This window comes from Pristiophorus japonicus, chromosome 9 (genome assembly GCF_044704955.1).
Source record: "Pristiophorus japonicus isolate sPriJap1 chromosome 9, sPriJap1.hap1, whole genome shotgun sequence".
NCBI lineage: Eukaryota > Metazoa > Chordata > Chondrichthyes > Pristiophoridae > Pristiophorus > Pristiophorus japonicus.
In genome coordinates, this window is record NC_091985.1 from 48,748,453 (window position 1) to 48,771,495 (window position 23,043).

General features: G+C 44.2%; 1 protein-coding gene across 5 annotated transcripts in view; it reads left to right on the forward strand.

Annotated features, from left to right (window-relative positions):
- Positions 1-23,043, forward strand: part of stpg4 (sperm-tail PG-rich repeat containing 4) — a 126,156-nt gene that overhangs the window by 52,496 nt on the left and 50,617 nt on the right. For all 5 annotated transcript variants that reach the window (XM_070889333.1, XM_070889334.1, XM_070889332.1 and 2 more), the window contains 2 exons: positions 1,825-1,886; positions 8,481-8,568. In XM_070889333.1, coding sequence (XP_070745434.1) covers positions 1,825-1,886; positions 8,481-8,568 — 150 coding nt within the window. The remainder of the gene's footprint in view (positions 1-1,824; positions 1,887-8,480; positions 8,569-23,043) is intronic.

Below are 23,043 nucleotides of genomic sequence, written 5' to 3' on the forward strand. Positions count from 1 at the left end.
GCAGGCTAGAAGGGCTGAATGGCCTAATCCTGCACCTATTTTCTATGTTTCTATGTTTCTATGATGGTGATGATGCCCTTTAATACCATGGGCTTCAGTTTTGCTACCAAGTCTATTATGTGGTACCTTATCAAATGCTTTTTGAAAGTCGAGAGATTTTATCTCACAAGGGCACACACACACAGTGAGTTTGAGTTAGAGAATCATATTGACACATGCTGGGAAATACTGCATATGCTTAGACTGAGGCATCCAGGGAATTGCAGGCTAGGAATAAATATCAACTGTAAGCCAGAATGTAGTTGTGTTTCCCTTTAAGTCTCGAAAGTGTAATTGCTTGGCATTCTTGAAACGGAGTAACTATTTGTACTAAATCGCCTTCTGCGCATGCGCAGAAGCAAGAGTTAGGACAAATATCACCAACTCCCCCCGCCCCCCCCCAGTGCAATTCCCACTGATCCTTTTCTGCGCATGCGTCCTCCTCTCCCATCTCCACCCCCCCCACCCAACGCCTGAGCTGAAACACCACGTTGCCTCCGATCCATCCAGAAGCAGCCCCGAGGCCCGAGCAGCCGAACGCATCCGCTGAGTCTCCCGCAGCTCCGCAAGCCCCGAGCGGGGAGAGAGAGCCTGGGGGTGGAGGGGGGCGGGTGTTAGGAGAGAGAGCACACCAGGGGGGAGAGAGAGCACTGGGGAGGAGGGGAGAGAGAGACACAGGTGGGGGAGGGGTGGTGGAATCGGAAGGAAGTCATGGAAGTCGGATCACGATCTTCCAACCCCCTGGTGCATGCAAGCTCAGTGCATGTGTTACAAGGGACAATGTTGTGGTGGATGAAATCCGGAAGTCATGACACTGTCACTATTCACTTCATACCCAATAAACCTGTTAACAATCCGCACACAATGCCCCATCTATGGCTGGGGGAGGGAGCGGGTAAAGATTTTCAACTCGGGGAGGGATGCACTTGCGCTGGGGCAAGGGACATCGGCTGTGGGAGGCAGCACTTACGCTGGGGTAAGGGACTTCAGCTGGAACTTTGGGGAGATCTATCCTCTGTGGCTTCTGAAGTCAAAATGGATCGAATTACAAATTGGAAAGTCAATCAGAACTTCGGCTGGGCAGTTCCAGTTACACATTCCAGAGGAACTTCAGGGTGTGGCTTATCCTCCAAGGGGACCGATTAGCAATAGATCATGTGATAATGGAGAGCCAATCAGAGAAACGGCTGCCTTTCAGTTAGTACAAAAAAAAACACATCCTTCTTGAAATTAATGTTCGGTTCACTTACAAGTTAGGTTGCAGATGTGAACCCTCGTTTGTTTCATTGACATGTCAATTAACAAGTGGAGACACTGTGAGCCATTTGTCCTTGTTAAGAAGGAGCTGAAAATTACAGCATGTCAAGATTGCTTTGCATCTATAAGAGTGCAGGAGGTAAATTATTCCACTTGTAAGTACCATTGTTTAAAAAGCTTAAACTTTCCTACAGCTTGAAGCAATGTAAATGTTTTTAGTTTATTTTGGTCTGCTGCATCTCCTGAGAAAACAGGAGATAGGGTTGTGTTTGGAATCAATCACGCAGGAAGAATGGCAGAATAAAGTTAATTAGTAAATTTGCACAGGTTAAAGTAAATTTACCTACGGTTAAGAATGAAATAGAAACATTACAGGAAATGTTTCACAAAAGTGTCACATGAAATATGTGATAGCACATGTTATACATAATTTAAAAATATATAGATAATAGCTAAATTAATAAGAAGTTCTGTGATACTAAATGTATCCATTGTGTAAAGATTTATTTTATCAATGATCTTTTGCAGGGCACCCTTTCTGCAGCATCTTACAACTTAAGAACTCCTGTGTTTGAAAGGTCATCAGCCCGGTAAGTGTGACTGCACTCTCCATGAGAGGTACAGAGATAACACACTTAAACAAACAAAATACAGCAGTGAGCTGATGTTAGTCAGATCAAACTTCCAGTACATTCTCAGTTTCACTGCTCTTTTAGAAGGTGCTGATACTTTCTTCCGACCACGATACCCTTCCTTGGTGTTGCCATCTCTCAAGATGCATTCCTCACTGACACCACCTGTGTTTCCTCCAAGACCCTCTCCATAACACCACTGCCGCTCTTCCATGAACACCACTATTCACTTTCATAATTGGTACCTAAATGCAATTGGTAACAAAACACCTGTACATCCAACAACTATAATACATGTTTGGCGCATGTCCAGCTGTTTTGTATATATATTTAAAGTGGTAGATCTCTCATAGAAACATAGAAACATAGAAAATAGAGGCAGGAGTAGGCCATTCGGCCCTTCGAGCCTGCACCACCATTCAATAAGATCATGGCTGATCATTCCCTCAGTACCTCTTTCCTGCTTTCTATTGGCATTGCCTACCAAGTTTAAGAGGTTATGTTGTTGCAAGGATAGAATGATAGGATCTCTAAGGGAAGAAGGGTACACATTGCCATTTAAAGGATTTGAAAAAAGGTTTAAACATAAGAACATAACAATTAGGAGCAGGAGTAGGCCATACGGCCTTTTGAGCTGACTCTGCCATTCAATAATATCATGGCTGATCTTCGACCTCAACTCCACTTTCCTGCCCAATCCCCATATCCCTTGATTTCCCTAGAGTCCAAAAATCTATTTATCTCAGCTGTGAATATGCTCAATGACACAGCATCCACAGCCCTTTGGAGAAGAGAATTCCAAAGATTCATAACCCTCTGAGTGAAGAAATTCCTCCTCATCTCAGTCTTAAATGACCAAACCCTTATCCTGAGCCAGCCAGGGGAAACGGCCTCTTAAGCTCTACCCTGTCAATCACCCTCAGAAGTTTATATGTTTCAATGAGATCACTTCTCATTCTTCTAAACTGCAGAGAGTATAGACAAAATCTACTCAATCTCTCCTCATGCCCAGGGATCAATCTAGTGAACCTTCGTTTCACTGCCTCTAAGGCATGTATAGAAACACAGAAACAAAGAAAATAGGCGCAGAAGTAGGCCATTCGGCCTTTTGAGCCTGCACCACCATTCAATATGATCATGGCTGATCATGCACTTCAGTACCCCATTCCTGCTTTCTCTCGATACCCTTTGATCCCTTTAGCTGTAAGGGCCACATCTAACTCCGTTTTGAATATATCTAATGAACTGGCCTTAACAACTTTCTGTGGCAGAGAATTCCACATGCTCACAACTCTGTTGAGTGAAGAAGTTTCTCCTCATCTCGGTCCTAAATGGCTTACCCCTTATCCTTAGACTGTGACCCCTGGTTCTGAACTTCCCGAACATCGGGAACATTCTTCCTGCATCTAACCTCTCCAATCCAGTCAGAATTTTATATGTTTCTATGAAATCCCTTCTCTTCTAAATTCCATTGAATATCAGCCTAGTCGATCCAATCTTTCTTCATATGTCAGTTCTCTTATCAAGGGCATCAGTCTGGTGAACCTTCGCTGCACTCCCTCAATAGCAAGAATGTCCTTCCTCAGATTAGGAGACCAAAACTGTACACAATATTCAAGGTGTGGCCTCACCAAGGCCCTGTACAACTGTAGTAAGACATCCCCCCATCCTACACTCAAATCCCCTCGCTATGAAGGCCAACATGCCATTTGCCTTCTTCACCGCCTGCTGTACATGCATGCCAACTTTCAATGACTGATGTACCATGACACCCAGGTCTCGTTGCACCTCCCCTTTTCCTAATCTGCCACCATTCAGATAATATTGTGCCTTCGTGTTTTTGCCACCAAAGTGAATAACCTCACATTTATCCACATTATACTGCATCTGCCATGAGTTTGCCCACTCACCTAACCTGTCCAAGTCACCCTGCAGCCTCTTAGCGTCCTCATCACAACTCACACCGCCACCCAGCTTAGTGTCATCTGCAAACTTGGAGATATTACACTCAATTCCTTCATCTAAATCATTAATGTATATTGTAAATAGCTGGGGTCCCAGCACTGAGCCCTGCGGCACCCCACTAGTCACTGCCTGCCATTCTGAAAAGGACCCGTTTATCCCGACTCTCTGCTTCCTGTCTGCCAACCAGTTCTCTATCCACGTCAGTACATTACCCCCAATACCATGTGCTTTAATTTTGCACACTAATCTCTTGTGTGGGACCTTGTCAAAAGCCTTTTGAAAGTCCAAATACACCATATCCACTGCTTCTCCCTTGTCCACTCTACCAGTTACATCCACAAAAAATTCTAGAAGATTTGTCAAGCATGATTTCCCTTTCACAAATCCATGCTGACTTGGACCGATCCTGTCATAAGAACATAGGAACATAAGAATTAGGAACAGGAGTAGGCCATCTAGCCCCTCGAGCCTGCTCCGCCATTCAAAAAGATCATGGCTGATCTGGCCGTGGACTCAGCTCCACTTACCCGCCCGCTCCCCGTAACCCTTAATTCCCTTATTGGTTAAAAATCTATCTATCTGTGATTTGAATACATTCAATGAGCTAGCCTCAACTGCTTCCTTGGGCAGACAATTTCACAGATTCACAACCCTCTGGGAGAAGAAATTCCTTCTCAACTCGGTTTTAAATTGGCTCCCCCGTATTTTGAGACTGTGCCCCCTAGTTCTAGTCTCTCCGACCAGTGGAAACAACCTCTCTGCCTCTATCTTGTCTATCCCTTTCATTATTTTAAATGTTTCTATAAGATCACCCCTCATCCTTCTGAACTCCAACGAGTAAAGACCCAGTCTACTCAATCTATCATCATAAGGTAACCCCCTCATCTCCGGAATCAGCCTAGTGAATCGTCTCTGTACCCCATCCAAAGCTAGTATATCCTTCCTTAAGTAAGGTGACCAAAACTGCACACAGTACTCCAGGTGTGGCCTCACCAATACCCTGTATAGTTGCAGCAGGACCGCCCTGCTTTTGTACTCCATCCCTCTCGCAATGAAGGCCAACATTCCATTCGCCTTCCTGATTACCTGCTGCACCTGCAAACTAACTTTTTGGGATTCATGCACAAGGACTCCCAGGTCCCTCTGCACCGTAGCATGTTGTAATTTCTCCCCATTCAAATAATATTCCCTTTTACTGTTTTTTTTTCCAGGGTGGATGACCTCACATTTTCCAACATTGTATTCCATCTGCCAAACCTTAGCCCATTCGCTTAACCTATCTAAATCTCTTTGCAGCCTCTCTGTGTCCTCTACACAACCCGCTTTCCCACTAATCTTTGTGCCATCTGCAAATTTTGTTACACTACACTCTGTCCCCTCTTCCAGGTCATCTATGTATATTGTAAATGGTTGTAGTCCCAGCACCGATCCCTGTGGCACACCGCTAACCATCGATTTCCAACCCGAAAAGGACCCATTTATCCCGACTCTCTGCTTTCTGTTAGCCAGCCAATTATCAATCCATGCTAATACATTTTCTCTGACTCCGCGTACCTTTCTCTTCTGCAGTAACCTTTTGTGTGGCACCTTATCAAATGCCTTTTGGAAATCTAAATACACCACATCCATCGGTACACTTCTATCCACCATGCTCGTTATATCCTCAAAGAATTCCAATAAATTAGTTGAACATGATTTCCCCTTCATAAATCCATGTTGCATCTGCTTGATTGCATTATTCCTACCTAGATGTCCCGCTATTTCTTCCTTAATGATAGCTTCAAGCATTTTCCCCACTACAGATGTTAAACTAACCGGCCTATAGTTACCTGCCTTTTGTCTGCCCCCCTTTTTTAAACAGAGGCGTTACATTAGCTACTTTCCAATCCGCTGGTACCTCCCCAGAGTCCAGAGAATTTTGGTAGATTATAACGAATGCATCTGGTATAACTTCCGCCATCTCTTTTAATACCCTGGGATGCATTTCATCAGGACCAGGGGACTTGTCTACCTTGAGTCCCATTAGCCTGTCCAGCACTACCCCCCCTAGTGATAGTGATTGTCTCAAGGTCCTCCCTTCCCACATTCCCGTGACCAGCAATTTTTGGCATGGTTTTTGTGTCTTCCACTGTGAAGACCGAAGCAAAATAATTGTTTAAGGTCTCAGCCATTTCCTCATTTCCCATTATTAAATCCCCCTTCTCATCTTCTGAGGTACCAACATTTACTTTAGTCACTCTCTTCCGTTTTATATATCGGTAAAAGCTTTTACTATCTGTTTTTATGTTTTGCGCAAGTATACTTTCATAATCTATCTTTCCTTTCTTTCCACTTCTTTCCAAATGGGCTGCTATTTCATCTTTAATAATCGATTCCAACATTTTTCCCACTACCGATATCAGGCTAACCGGTCTATAATTACCCGTTTTCTCTCTCCCTCCTTTCTTAAAAAGTAGTGTTACATTAGCTACCCTCCAGTCCATAGGAACTGATCCGGAGTCGATAGACTGTTGGAAAATGATCACCAATTCATCCACTGTTTCTATGTTTCTATGTCTCTATGAAACTCTGCTCCAATGATATCATGAGATTCTGTCCCAGTGATAGTCTGAAGTTCCACCCCAGTGATATTGTAAAGTTCTAATCCAGTGACACCAGTAAGCTATGCTCTAATAATTTACTGCTCAACCATGATGTCCAAGTGCAATGTACCTAAGTTTGCTGACGATACAAAGCTAGATGGGACAGTAAGTTGTGGCGCGAACACAGAGTCTGCAAAGGGATATAGATAGACTAAGTGAATGGGCAGTAAGGTGGCAGATGGAGTATAATGTAGGGAAATGTGAAGTTAGTCACTTTGGTAGGAAGAATAGAAAAACAGAATATTTTTTAAATGGTGAGAAACTTTTAAATGTTTGTGTTCAACGAGATGTGGGTGACTTCGTGTAAGAAACACAAAAAGCTAGAATGAGGGACAGCAAGCAATAAGGAAGGCAAATGCATGTTGTCCTTTATTGCAAGGGGGTTGGAGTATGAGTAAGGAAGTCTTGCTACAATTGTACAGGGCCTTGGTGAGACCTGGAATACTGTGTATAGTTTTGGTCTCCTTACCCAAGGAAGGATATACTTGCCTTGGAGGCTGTACAACAGACGTTCACTAGATTGATTCCTAGGATGAGAGGGCTGTCTTATGATGAGAGATTGTGTAGAATGGGCCGATATTCCCTGGAGTTTAGAAGAATGAGCGGTGATCTCATTGAAACATACAAGATTCTGAAGGGGATTTACAGGACAGATGCTGAGAGGTTGTTTTCTCTGGCTGGAGTGTTTAAAACTCGGGGGCATAGTCTCAGGATAAGGGGTAGGCCACTTAATAGAGGCGAGGAGGAATTTCTTATGTCATGTTCTTAGGTTTTACATAATCTGCTCTGATTGTATCACTTTCTGGAAATATTATTGGCTGCTTGTAAGTACACGACAATTTTTCTTACCAGTGTCTAGTCTGGCAGAAGGTTGGCAGTGACTATTAAGTACTAACCTGCTTCTTTTTCGCTTCATCAAAAATTTAACTGCTGCTCAGTGCAGACACCAAGCGCTTTGTGAAGTAAAGATTTGAATTGTATTATGCATTTCTGTTACTTTTAAACACTTAATTATTAGTATCTTTTTACCCAGTAAGATCTATATAAAAACCTATACAACAATTATTTTCCTTCAAAAAAAATTAATATTTCATCAATGTTTGTGTTTCACATAAAAAAACAAGTTATTTTCAACTGTCAGCAAAAGAAAATGGGGATGGCATCTCGGCCATACCATTAACGGCCAAGGCCTGCATGATGCAATTTTCATTCAGCCTGTAAATGGGTGAGCAGCCTGTCTGCCTGAAACGTGGGAGGTGGCTATAAATATCCAAATCCGGTTGAAGGACCTCAATTGGAATTTTAAGATAGAAATGGACGGTGGTTGTGCTATGCACGCTGTCCCCATTTATACCAGGCAGTGGGTGGCCTAACCAGTGGTCCTTAAAGGGACTGCTGGAGACTGCTTAAAAAATGGCCCAGGGAACTTTCAATTGTTTTGAGAGGGACCTAGCAGAGCAAGTGCTGCCAGTCCCCAAATAGCCTGAAATTTTATGTATGCATCTGTAGATAACAAAGAATGGATTAACAGCACCAGCAGTATTTTCTAGGCTACATTTGTAGTCGTAGCAACTCTTATAATTTATAATCCATTGAAAGATATACCAAATCAAAAATTATAAATTCAATTCATCAGTGAGTCATGTGATATTATTCTGCAGATGATGGGATATCACAATCAGCTATTTTATGGAGGTCATTGCACCTACCACTAACACTGTCTCTCTCTGTCACTGCAACAGTTATAAAAGTATGTCTTAACCTTTTTTTTTAAATTTTAAAATGTATTTGGGATGTAAGTTGTTTTGTTCAGTCATGGAATTATGCTGATACTCCTAAACAATTTGGCCATCACTATTGTGGTTTGGGACGTCAGGATTTCCTATCTGAATGATATCCACACGACATCCTCCAGTGTAATTGTTATTCTGTGCATTTCTTGCAGGTTTGGCAAAGTCGATTTTTCTTCACTATCTAGCCAGGGTACATTTCGATCTTCTGTGAAGCGGTTTCCAACTATTTACTTTGTTCCTGTAAGTACCGAGTGGTCACAAACCTGCTCGTAATATTAATCAGTTTTAAAGTGGGCTAAAGTTTTTTTTATTATGAGTACAGATCACAGTGTGTATATCTCTCTACTTGATTGATCTATAAGTACAGTTGTAACCATGGTTTAATATCTTAGATACGAACGGTTAAAATCAAATTGTATGAGAATGATCACAGACGTATTTATCTCTCTGGTACAGAGTGCTTCCTGTCAAACAAAGTGGCGGGGGATATATGGGAGCTGCAGTGGTTCACAGCACAGACTGTCCCACCCTACTGGCTGAGAGAAAGGATGGACTAAGTGAATATAAGGGTTAAACATATTGAAATTACTGAAAGCTAGGGAACAATATCTTAGTTGCATACCAGTCATTTATATATTATACTCGTGTGCTTTCATATGTCAAAAGCTAATTACAATACAGTGCCCCCTCTCCCAACAGCTAGGTACATGAAACATCTGGAAGAGCTCTACAAATACAAACAAATTACTAGTATCAAGCACCAAAGTGAAAATGGAATGTAGTTCCTATACAGAAACAGCTTTTACAGTTCATTCAGAATAAAAAAAAGATAACAAGAGACCAAAATGAAAGTGAGATACAGCACATACATAGGGCTAGACTTTCCATTATTATGCAGATTGCCCAAAAATGGGCGTTATTTCCAGCGTTGGTGTTTATTATGGGTTTTGAAATCGGCGGATTATCGGCCATTTTCAAATCCCCTAGTTTCCACTTTATAAAATGGGCGTTAGCAGGAGCGATGTGAAATGGACGTTAGCGATATATTTTGTTTGTCTATTGTAAAATGTTGGTGTCCATAGCAACTGTCTATTCCCGCATTTCAGGTCAGGGGTCATCAATACATGCGCAGAAGAAGAGAGAGAGACAGAGCAGAGAGGAAGAGAAAGCGTGTGAGGGTTTGTTGTCTGGGTCTTTGTGGTTTGTTTGGCTGTTGTGGGAGGTTGGAATGATTTTTGTGAGGAGTAATAATAAAATATAGCACTATTTAGTTTGGTGAGACAAAAATATTTGTTAAACAAAAAATTAAGAAAATGGAAGGCATGGAGGAGGCAAGATAGCACGGTGTGGAGGTGGAGGAGGCTGGTAAGGGCAGTGAGGTTGGCGAGAAATTGGAGATGAGAGTACGAAAAAGAGCGAGGATATTCTCGGACGAGGCAAATGCTGCCCTCCTGCAGGAGGTGGAGTCACGTAGGGGTCAATTGACCCGGGGTGGGCTTCCCACGCCCACCCCGAAGGTGTCTCAGAAAATTTGGGCCGAAATCGCTGAGGTGGTTTCATCGGTGACGCACGAGGTGTGTGAGGGCAACCAGTGCCGCAAGCACTGGAACGACCTTGTCGGCTCCGGCAGAGTAAGTATTACATTTATTTACATTTACTTATATATTTATATAATTGGATTTGTAAGTGTAATAAGTAAATACATTCAGATCTGATGTATTGCAGTTAGACCGGTAATGTTTTACTCAAATCCTACGCTTACAGTGTACGTCTTTAGATTAATAATGATAATAGTTATAATTATTATAACATCTGTTGGTTATATGTTGTATCAGTATCTGTGACAGTACCTAGCAATGATCTTATGCCATGTCGTGCTGTTGTTACCTTTTGCAGAAGAAGAATAGGGCTGAGCAGCGGCGCACGGGTGGCGGCCCACAAGTGACATATGAGCTGACCAACATTGAGGAGCGAGCACTGGCACTGGTGGGGATCCACACCCAGTCGGCCACGTGTGCAGCAGCAGAACCAGATGTTATGCCACGTGAGTAAAGTATACACCATTGCGAGATGTAAAGTCAATAGATGTCACACCCACTCATATCCTTGCAATATATGATAGATGATTGATGAAAGTGTTGTGTAATTAATGATGGGCTCATGAAAATCATTTTAATGCAGAATTTGGTTACGTTCATTAAATGTGATGTATGTGATTACTTTGATATCATCATTATAGGCAGTCCCTTGGAATCGAGGAAGACTTGCTTCCACTCTAAAAATGAGTTCCTAGGTGACTGAACAGTCCAACACGAGAACCACAGTCCCTGTCACAGGTGGGACAGACAGAGGTTGAAGGAAAGGGTGGGTGGGACTGGTTTGCTGCATGCTCCTTCCGCTGCTTGCACATGGTCTTTGCATGCTCTCGGCGACAAGACTCTAGGTGCTCAGCGCCCTCCCGGATGCACCTCCTCCACTTAGGGCGGTCTTTGGCCAGGGACTCCCAGGTGTCGGTGGGGATGTTGAATTTTATCAAGGAGGCTTTGAGGGTGTCTCCAAAACGTTTCCTCTGCCCACCCTGGGCTCGTTTGCTGTGAAGGAGTTCCGAGTAGAGCGCTTGCTTTCGGAGCCTTGTGACAGGCACGCGAACAACGTGGCCGGCGCGAGTGTGGTCAGTGCTTCAATGTTGGGGATGCTGGCCTGGTCATGGACGCTAATGTTGGTGCATCTGTCCTCCCAAGGAATTTGCAGGATCTTGCGCAGACATCGTTGATTTTTTGATTGCGGTTTTGATAGCGATATTGCTGTTCTCGTGCATATGCTGTGTGAAGCGTTTGAATCACCCTGTGACCCTAGCACCCCCTTCTCTAATTACCTCATTTATGTTTTGTAGCTCAGCCAAGAGCGCAGTCACTGGCAACAGCACCGAGGCAAGGTGCGGATCCGGCAGCGGCGGCGGTGGATCATGCTTCTGGTGGTGAGGAGCCCCGAATCTTCCCCGTTGAGCTGCAGGGTGTCCTCTCCACTGACGACAGTGAGGAGTTGGAGGAGCCTGCAGCAACAAGCTCCATGTCAAGCACATCGATTACATTTAGTGCTCCTGCGGCCGTGTCCTACTCCACCATGGAGGTAGCGGGCCCAAGCACTTTGCCACAGGGCACCCCAAGTGTCTTCATGCCGGCGCTGACCCCACGAGGTTGGTTCGATGCAGCAGGATTGCTCCACGATCGCAGATCTCAGTGGAGACATGGTTCATTTGTGCAAGAGGAGTGTTGACATAGGTCAGCAGATCCTCCAGACAATGTGTGGCATAACCCAACAGCTGGCCACAATATCCGCGACCATGACGGAGGACATGCTGCGGATGGCGGTGGCCCTGGAGGTGATAGCCAGGAACACTGGTGCCAGAGGGCTACCAGTGTTCCTGGAATGTGGCACTGAACCCCAAGGTGCCACACCTCCATTGTCAACGACACATGCGAGCCAGGAGGAAGCTCTTGCTTCTGGCTTGGAGGACGTTCCCTCCTCGAGAACGTCCTCTCCAGCATCCGGCCAACCAGCAGATCTGCCGTCACCTCCCCAATGAAGCAGCGCCTGAAGAGCACTGCGGCAAGGCGGCTTGGAGTCAGGAGGGGAAGGGGAAAGGGTAGAGGTGGGGAGAAGATGCGGGGTGGGGGAAAGGAAAGTGAGGTGCATGGCCGCAGGAGTTGGAGTTGTGACAGTATTGATCTTGCTTTTGTTGCTAGTGAATAAATGTTGGGAGATTTAGGGGAAGGGAGGAGGGGGGTACCTTGTTTTTTTGCATTTGTGTTAGTCTTATTGGAAATGTTACAAATTTAATAAATGCTATAAATGTTAATTGTTGTGGGGTGGGGTGTTTTTTTAGAGTTATAAATATGAATTAATACAAATATTATTAAGTTTCTTTCATTTAACATAACATTGTTGTGCATTTTCTCAGATAAGACCGCTTCTCCCTGTAAGTGCGTCGGGTGTAAGTTCTCGTCCTCCTCAGTCTGCCACCTCTTTGATTGGGCACATAATGCTCTTCAATAGACCTTCTGCCATCTCTAGTCTGCAGCATATGCGTAGTCATCAAGACAGGCTGAGAAATTACAGGCCCCATTACAATAACAATCAGTATTACACCTATTATTCACAAACAATAAATTTACCTACTAAAATAAATAAAAATAAATTCAATTTGTCCACAGTATGATAAGATGTTTATTCAGATTTTCAAATCACCTTAAAATAACTCCAGAGTACATCAAAACTCCCCAGAAGTTGAAGCAGCCTTTTCTATGGAAAGTCCTCCGATTTACAAAATGGTGTACATACCGCTGAGAGCAACTTTTTCTCAGCGTTGTTTCAGCGAGCGATATTTTTGGCAATATGTGGGCGAGATGCCAAAAGTAACGCTCGGCAATATTATGGGCGTTTGTTTCCATTTTTCTGACGTTTGCGGCAAAAAAAATGGGCAGGTGGTATTATTAATTCTCGGCGTTAACTATATGCCGAAAGTAGCGCTGGGCGATAAGTGAGCGATAAATGGGCATATGTTTCCATTTTTTGGCTAAGTGGGCGATATCTGGGCGTTATACCTCATCTCAGCATTAAAATGGATGTTAAGTGGGCAGCAACGATGCAAAATTTATGGAAAGTCTAGCTCATAGATCTTTTTTGATAAACCTGTATTAATAACAGGGCAATTATTGATCCTGCTGTATGATATTGTCACCCATCAACGATACAGAGCACCTGACAATGGATACTGATAGTCAGTGCTAGTTGAAAACTGACAAAAAACAGAACCACCCCCCCAACACACACACAAACATAAATAACATTGAAACAGTATCACGAACAATAAAAAATACCAGGAAATTATTTCAAGCCTCTAAACTGACTTTAGGGTGTAGATGACAATCATAAAGTTTAAAGGTTTATGATGCCATCTGGACCCCTTGATCAGATTACAATCTTGTCATCACTCCAAGGAGTACTTTATCCAACTACAGGAAGGCTCCTTAGCATGATTAGTGAAAACCACACCACTTTAAACCAATTGTCCAAAAGTATAGATACATTTTGATGAGTTATCAATATAGCAGTAGTTAGTTTGGGAACCAAACCCATTTTCTTAGGAGTATACATTGTTGTTTTGTATGATGAGAAAAGTATGATGGGATGTTTAGTTTGGCTATCCATTCGATGGCCTCCTGAGATGCCGACTGGAGAAATAAAGCTGTCTCCCACAACAGATCTTAGTGGGCAGGTTGATGTGGTGTGTTCCTTTGTCTGGGACTCATGGCCACAGTCCCACTTCGGTTCATCCCTCGTCTTCCACTTGTGGAGGAGGTGGCCACATCATCCATACCCTATGCGAATTCGGTTGAACGCTGTCCATTGTCTTCGAGGGAGGTCGAAGACAGGGACCTCTGCTGTTGAGTGAGTGATGAGGTGTTTGTTTTTTATATTACATGCATCCCACAATTAAATCCATTTGGATAGTGGGTCGATACCAGCTGCGTGAATATTGACTGCTGTTTCCCAGAAATTGTGTAAGAAGAAAAACTGAGGAAGATAAGGAATTCCACAGTTTTCGAATCGTAGGACAGAATGAATTAGTTGACGAGACAGTACTATAAGTTTTCATTTCACCTTGAGGATGGCAGGAGGAGGAAGTGTGTATAGATAATGATATATTTGCAGCTTAGGAAGAGCAAGAGAGGAAAGTTCAAAGCAGCAATGACCATAATATAAAATAGAGATAAGAAAAGTTGTGACAGAGCGAGGTTGGAGTCCAGAAGTGAGAGAAGAATCGCTTATCAGAAAACAAGCTTCTTATACTGCAACTAAAAGTGCAAGAAAAATGCTAGAATTAAAACAAAATAAATAAGTCATAATGAGACTTGGTACTTCTTTAGCCCACTTATTTTTTATTCCACCTTTTCTCGAAAAGTGAAAGTCTGTCATATGATAAGTTTCGAAGACTGCTAATGGTCCTTATTCCAAGGACGTAGTGCAATAAGCATGCACAATATGCTGTCCTTTGTACCATGCTTAGAATAAATTTATCTCCGATAATCATTCCAAAAGCAGGTGTATTTGGAATAAAGTGATATACTTAGGAATCTGGGACTTTTTGCCTATATTTCAAAATTGACAGACGTGAATTATAAACCTGAAGAAGAAATAATCAGCAATGCATCCACTATTTCTAGGGCCACTTCCTTAAGTACTCTGGGATGTAGACTATCAGGCCCTGGGGATTTATCGGCCTTCAATCCCATCAATTTCCCCAACATAATTTCCCGCCTAATAAGGATATCCTTCAATTCCTCCTTCTCACTAGACCCTCGGTCCCCTAGTACATCCGGAAGGTTATTTATGTCTTCCTTCGTGAAGACAGAACCAAAGTATTTGTTCCATTGGTCTGCCATTTCTTTGTTCCCCATTATAAATTCATCTGAGTCCGACTGCAAGGGACCTACGTTTGTCTTCACTAATCTTTTTCTCTTCAATATATCTATAGAAGCTTTTGCAGTCAGTTTTTATGTTTCCGGCAAGCTTCCTCTTGTACTCTATTTTCCCCCTCCTAATTAAACCTTTTGTCTTCCTCTGCTGAATTCTAAATTTCTCCCAGTCCTCTGGTTTGCTGCTTTTTCTGGCCAATTTATATGCCTCTTCCTTGGATCTAACACGATCCTTAATTTTCCTTGTTAGCCACAGTTGAGCCACCTTCACCGTTTTATTTTTACTCCAGACAGGGATGTACAATTGTTGAAGTTCATCCATGTGATCTATAAATGTTTGCCATTGCCTATCCACCGTCAACCCTTTAAGTATCATTTGCCAGTATACTCTAGCCAATTCACGCCTCATGTCGTCGAAGTTAGCTTTCCTTAAGTTCAGGACCCTAGTTTCTGATTTAACTGTGTCACTCTCCATCTGAATAAAGAATTCTACCACATTATGGTCACTCTTCCCCAAGGGGCCTCGCACAACAAGATTGCTAATTAGTCCCTTCTCATTACACATCACCCAGTCTAGGATGGCCAGCTCTCTAGTTGGTTCCTCGACATATTGGTCAAGAAAACCATCCCTAATACACTCCAGGAAATCCTCCTCCACTGCATTGCTACCAGTTTGGTTAGCCCAGTCAATATGTAGATTAAAGTCGCCCATGATAACTGCTGTACCTTTATTGCACACATCCCTTATTTCTTGTTTGATGCTGTCCCCAACCTCACTACTACTGTTTGGTGGCCTGTACACAACTCCCACCTGCGTTTTCTGCCCTTTGGTTTGGATGATGTGGAATCGGTATGGGTGGAGTTACGGAATACCAATGTTCTTCCTTATTATTGCATTAATTTCCTCTTTAACCAGCAACGCTACCCCGCCTCCTTTTCCTTTCTGTCTATCCTTCCTAAATGTTGAATACCCCTGGATGTTGAGTTCCCAGCCTTGGTCACCCTGGAGCCATGTCTCCCTGGTGCCAACTACATCATATCCATTAACTGCTATCTGCACAGTTAATTCGTCCACCTTATTCCGAATACTCCTCGCATTGAGGCACAGAGCCTTCAGGCTTGTCTTTTTAGCACACTTTGCCCCTTTAGAATTTTGCTGTAATGTGGCCCTTTTTGTTTTTTGTCTTGAGTTTCTCTGCCCTCCACTTTTACTATTCTCCTTTCTATCTTTTGCCTCTGTCTCCCTTTTATTTCCCTCTGCCTCCCTGCATAGGTTCCCAATCCCCTGCCATATTAGTTTAACTCCTCCCCAACAGCACTAGCAAACACTCCCCCTAGGACATTGGTTCCGGTCCTGCCCAGGTGCAGACTGTCCGGTTTGTACTGGTCCCACCTCCCCCAGAACCGGTTCCAATGTCCCAGGAATTTGAATCCCTCCCTTCTGTACCACTCCTCAAGCCACGTATTCATCTGAGCTATCCTGCGATTCCTACTCTGACTAGCACGTGGCACTAGTAGCAATCCTGAGATTACTACTTTTGAGGTCCTACTTTTTAATTTAGCTCCTAGCTCCCTAAATTCGTCTCGTAGGACCTCCTCCCATTTTTTACCTATATCATTGGTACCTATATGCACTACGACAACTGGCTGTTCACCCTCCCTTTTCAGAATGTCCTGCACCCGCTCCGAAACATCCTAGAGTCTCGGTTGCACGAGGGAGGCAACATACCATCCTGGAGTCTCGGTTGCGGCCGCAGAAACGCCTATCTATTCCCCTTACAATTGAATCCCCTATCACTATCGCTCTCCCACTCTTTTTCCTGCCCTCCTGTGCAGCAGAGCCACCCACGGTGCCTGAACTTGGCTGCTGCTGCCTTCCCCTGATAGTCATCCCCCTCAACAGTACCCAAAGCGGTGTATCTGTTTTGCAGGGGGATGACCGCAGGGGACCCTGCACTACCTTCCTTGCACTGCTCTTCCTGTTGGTCACCCGTTCCCTATCTGGCTGTGTACCCTTTACCTGCGGTGTGACCAATTCACTAAACGTGCTGTTCACGTCATTCTCAGCATCGTGGATGCTCCAGAGTGAATCCACCCGTAGCTCCAGTGCCACAATGCGGTCTGTCAGGATCTGCAGACTTCCCGCATATGTAGTCATCAGGGACACCGGAAGCGGCCCTGAGTTCCCACATAGTACAGGAGGAGCATAACACGTGTCCAAGCTCTCCTGCCATGACTTAACCCTTGGATTAACTTAATTGGGCAACAACAATGTTAAAAGGTTACTTACTGATAAAGAAAGAAAAAGAAAAACTACTTACCAATCACCAGCCAATCACTTACCCCCTTGGCTGTGAAGTCACCTTTCGATTTCTTTCGACTTTTTTGCCTTCTCCCTATAGCTGCACCGGTAGGCCTCAGCGACGCACCTCCCGAGCCTCTCCACGCACCTGGAACTCCTGACTGGATGGTAGCTAATGTAACACCACTTTTTAAAAAAAAGAGGGATTGAGAAAACGGGTAATTATAGACCGGTTAGCCTGACATCAGAAGTGGGGAAAATGTTGGAATCAATTATTAAGGATGAAATAGCAGCGCATTTGGAAAGCAGTGACAGGATCGGTCCAAGTCAGCATGGATTTATGAAAGAGAAATCATGCTTGACAAATCTTCTGGACTTTTTTGAGGATGTAACTAGTAGAGTAGACAAGGGAGAACCAGTGGATGTGGTGTATTTGGACTTTCAAAAGGCTTTTGACAAGGTTCCACACAAGAGATTGGTGTGCAAAATTAAAGCACATGGTATTGGGGGTAATGTACTGACGTGGATAGACAATTGGTTGGCAGACAGGAAGCAGAGAGTCGGGATAAACAGGTCCTTTTCGGAATGGGAGGCAGTGACCAGTGGAGTGCCGCAGGGCTCAGTGCTGGGACCCCAGCTATTTACAATATACATCAATGATTTGGATGAAGGAATTGAGTGTAATATCTCCAGGTTTGCAGATGACACTAAACTGTGTAGCGGTGTGAGCTGTGAGGAGGATGCTAAGAGGCTGCAGGGTGACTTGGACAGGTTAGGTGAGTGGGCAAATGCATGGCAGATGCAGTATAATGTGGATAAATGTGAGGTTATCCACTTTGGGGGCAAAAACATGAAGACAGAATATTATCTGAATGCTAGCAGATTAGGAAAAGGGGAGGTGCAACGAGACCTAGTTGTCATGGTTCATCAGTCATTGAAAGTTAGCATGCAGGTACAGCAGGCGGTGAAGAAGGCAAATGGCATGTTGGCCTTCATAGCTAGGGGATTTGAGTATTAGGAGCAGGGAGGTCTTAATGCAGTTGTACAGGGCCTTAGTGAGGCCTCACCTGGAATATTGTGTTCAGTTTTGGTCTCCTAATCTGAGGAAGAACGTTCTTGCTATTGAGGGAGTGCAGCGAAGGTTCACCAGACTGATTCCAGGGATGGCTGGACTGACATATGAGGAGAGACTGGATCAACTGGGCCTTTATACACTGGAGTTTAGAAGGATGAGAGGGGATCTCATAGAAACGTATAAGACTCTGACGGGACGGGCAGGTTAGATGCGGGAAGAATGTTCCCCATGTTGGGGAAGTCCAGAACCAGGGGACACAGTCTAAGAATAAGGGGTAAGCCATTTAGGACTGAGATGAGGAGAAACTTCTTCACTCAGAGAGTTGTTAACCTGTGGAATTCCCTGCCGCAGAGAGTTGTTGATGCCAGTTCATTGGATGTATTCAAGAGGGAATTAGATATGGCCCTTACGGCTAAAGGGATCAAGGAGTATGGAGAGAAAGCAGGAAAGGGGTACTGAGGTGAATGATCAGCCATGATCTTATTGAATGGTGGTGCAGGATCGAAGGGCTGAATGGCCTACTCCTGCACCTATTTCCTATGTTTCTATATTGGCTGGGTCCGAATTATGTGTGTGACACATTCGAGGGGTTTAGTTTTATGAAACCATATAATTGAAGCTCTAGTCACTTAGACAATAGATGTAACCACAAATACATTCCCTGGCAATCTTTGTGTAGTATATATAAAAACTGTGTATCCAATCTGATCACAAAGTCCTGCTTACCCATCTCCCACATGCTCGCTGGCCTACATTGGCTTCAGTACCTCAAATTTAAAATTCTCATCCTCATGTTTAAATTCCCTTCATGGCCTCATTCATCTCTATCGCTGTAACCTCCTCCGGTCCTACAACCCTCCGAGAACTATTAGCTCCTCCAGTTCTGGCCTGTTGTGTATCCCTCACTCCCTTCACCCTATCATTGGCGGGCATGCCTTCAGCCAGCTAGTCTCTTCACTCTGGAATTTTTTCCCATAACCTCTAAGCCTCTATGTCTCCATCTTTCATAGAAACATAGAAACATAGAAACATAGAAAATAGGTGCAGGAGTAGGCCATTCGGCCCTTCTAGCCTGCACCGCCATTCAATGAGTTCATGGCTGAACATGCAACTTCAGTACCCCATTCCTGCTTTCTCACCATACCCCTTGATTCCCCTAGTAGTAAGGACTTCATCTAACTCCTTTTTGAATATATTTAGTGAATTGGCCTCAACAACTTTCTGTGGTAGAAAATTCCACAGGTTCACCACTCTCTGGGTGAAGAAATTCCTCCTCATCTCGGTCCTAAATGGCATCCCCCTTATCCTTTGACTGTGTCCCCTGGTTCTGGACTTCCCCAACATTGGGAACATTCTTCCTGCATCTAACCTGTCTAACCCCGTCAGAATTTTAAACGTTTCTATGAGGTCCCCTCTCATTCTTCTGAATTCCAGTGAATACAAGCCCAGTTGATCCAGTCTTTCTTGATAGGTCAGTCCCGCCATCCCGGGAATCAGTCTGGTGAACCTTCGCTGCACTCCCTCAATAGCAAGAATGTCCTTCCTCAGGTTAGGAGACCAAAACTGTACACAATACTCCAGGTGTGGCCTCACCAAGGCCCTGTACAATTGTAGCAACACCTCCCTGCCCCTGTACTCAAATCCCCTCGCTATGAAGGCCAACATGCCATTTGCTTTCTTAACCGCCTGCTGTACCTGCATGCCAACCTTCAATGACTGATGTGCCATGACACCCAGGTCTCTTTGCACCTCCCCTTTTCCTAATCTGTCACCATTCAGATAATAGTCTGTCTCTCTGTTTTTACCACCAAAGTGGATAACCTCACATTTATCCACATTATACTTCATCTGCCATGCATTTGCCCACTCACCTAACCTATCCAAGTCGCTCTGCAGCCTCATAGCATCCTCCTCGCAGCTCACACTGCCACCCAACTTAGTGTCATCCGCAAATTTGGAGAAACTACATTTAATCCCCTCGTCTAAATCATTAATGTACAGTGTAAACAGCTGGGGCCCCAGCACAGAACCTTGCGGCACCCCACTAGTCACTGCCTGCCATTCTGAAAAGTACCCGTTTACTCCTACTCTTTGCTTCCTGTCTGACAACCAGTTCTCAATCCACGTCAGCACACTACCCCCAATCCCATGTGCTTTAACTTTGCACATTAATCTCTTGTGTGGGACCTTGTCGAAAGCCTTCTGAAAGTCCAAATATACCACATCAACTGGTTCTCCCTTGTCCACTCTACTGGAAACATCCTCAAAAAATTCCAGAAGATTTGTCAAGCATGATTTCCCTTTCACATATTCATGCTGACTTGGACCTATCATATTACCTCTTTCCAAATGCACTGCTATGACATCCTTAATAATTGATTCCATCATTTTACCCACTACCGATGTCAGGCTGACCGGTCTATAATTCCCTGTTTTCTCTCTCCCTCTTTTTTTAAAAAGTGGGGTTACATTGGCTACCCTCCACTCTATAGGAACTGATCCAGAGTCAATGGAATGTTGGAAAATGACTGTCAATGCATCCACTATTTCCAAGGCCACCTCCTTAAGTACTCTGGGATGCAGTCCATCAGGTCCTGGGAATTTATCGGCCTTCAATCCCATCAATTTCCCCAACACAATTTCCCGACTAATAAGGATTTCCCTCAGTTCCTCCTCCTTACTAGACCCTCCTTTTAAGACCCTCCTCAAAACCCACCTCTTTGACCAAGTGTTTAAGCACCCCTTCCTAATATCTCCTTCTTTGGCTATGCTTCAAATTTTTTATGATTGTGTTTCTGTGAAGCACTTCAGGAAATGTTGCTGATATAGGTGCAATATAAATGCAAGTTGTTGTTGCTCTTTTTGTATATGGTTTTATTATTATTAGGACTTGAACAACTTCTAGAACCCCAGACTCTCTACCTTCTTGGATAGACTTACAGCCTACCTGGTCTCAACATAGGGGCCCCATTTCTTCCCCAATCAACCAGGTACGCCAGCACCAATGCTACAACAGGTCCCAACCAAGCGCTTAGGAGCAGGAACTCCAGGCTAAGCCCAGCCCATATCAATGGCCTTGTTGGGCCATCCAGGAAATGGGTTAATGATTGAGATCTGTATGGAAGGAGAAATCTACTAGAGGCTCTCCCTCCCATTCAGTGAATTAGCAGTGCTACCTCAGGAACTCTTGCCACCCTTCTTCTGCCAATCCCTGGAGTTGGTGGACAAAGTGATGATAAGAAGCAAAACCTGGTGGCTTACCGGGTTCTTCCTGCCTGTCTGCAATTACATATGACAGGCAGCGAACAGGCTAGCAGCGGCCATCCTGGTGGGGGTTGGGTGGGGAGAGAAGTGGAAAATTGATTTTGGGTCAAGACCATGACAGTGGGAAAATCCAGTCCAATGCTGTTTGTGTTACTGAAGCAATGCGGGGGGAGTTAGGGGGGGAAGCTGCTGGCTGTGAAGGCAACAGACTAGGATTGCAGAATGGAAACACATGTACAAGATAAACAGATAAATAGTATAATCTTTTACTTGTGAGGCCAAGGAACATAATTGCTTAAATAGATGAGGTATTATCCATAATGGATTGTGTTGTACACTATATGTGCAAGGTGCACATTTGATTGGCTAAATGGCTTTTTCTCTTCCTATGTTTCTTTTATGTCCTTATGTGATGACATCTCTATGAGCTTTTACATATTATGAAGATGTTGTCATCACTAAAAAGAAATGACGCAAGTGAAAAATTTTTTTTCAAAGTGGTGTCTGCAGGGATAAATTCCACGGGGCTGATTTTCGGCTCCTCTCCGCTCCGTTTTTTGCCCCGGAACGACGACAATGGCAGCGGTGAGGAGATTTGGCCGGGTGGTCAGCCTCGAGCGTCCCGCAGCGATCCTTGGGTCCGGTTTTGCGGTGACGCAGAGCTGCACCGCCCGGAAGAGCTGCGCCCCAGGTTGTGCCACTGACTCGAGTTTTGACTCTTGCCCAACCCATACGGCCCGAAGCGCGCACCGCAGTGGTAATTCAGGCAGTCCAATAATACCAACAGTGGAGAGGTAAGTAATGATGTCCTCATTGAGAACAAATGACACAGTGAGAAAAAAATACTCCAAAGGTATATGTGATTGTTTTTTCTAAAATTATTTTTACGATTTGTGTTGTGGTGCTGTGGGCAATGTTTTGGGAATATATTTGTGGCCTTTTTTTTAGGGTTTTTTTCCCTCTTTCCCCACCCCCTCCCCCCCCCCCCCCCCCCCCAGGCATTTCTCAGAGCGCTCCCAGTCCGGCTCTTTAGCTCTTGAGTTCCCATGCTAGCGTCCAAGAGAGGTGTACAACACTCCCTTAGCGCTGTGTCCCTGACTGAGGGCCCAGCTGCCCAATGTTACTTACTGAGGCGCAAACTGTTCCCGGGCGCAAACTTTACCGCCCCAAAAACATCAAAGCCGAAAATCCAGCTCCACAATTTTAAACATTATACATGCCTATAATTGTAATTTTAATCCTTAACCTCCCCGATGGTCCACTAATGTAGTACTAACCTTGGAGATCAGACAGTCCCAGGTTCAATTTCTTGTAAGCACTATGTTTGCTGCTTTCAGCCAAGCCTGCAGTTGAAGTGCTTTAATCGGCTTCAGTGCCCCTGGGGCTAGGTTCCCCACTCGTGATCGCTACCCAGTGATCGCTGCTGAAAGGTGGGGTCATGTGCAGAGATGAGGCTCAATTGTGAATCACGGTTGAATAACCTGCTGACACTCACTGTCTAGCCACACACAAAGAATTATTTAGCTGCTGATCATGCATTCTCTATACATCGCCCGAAAAAGAAATGTGACGGGCATGGAAATGAACACTAACAT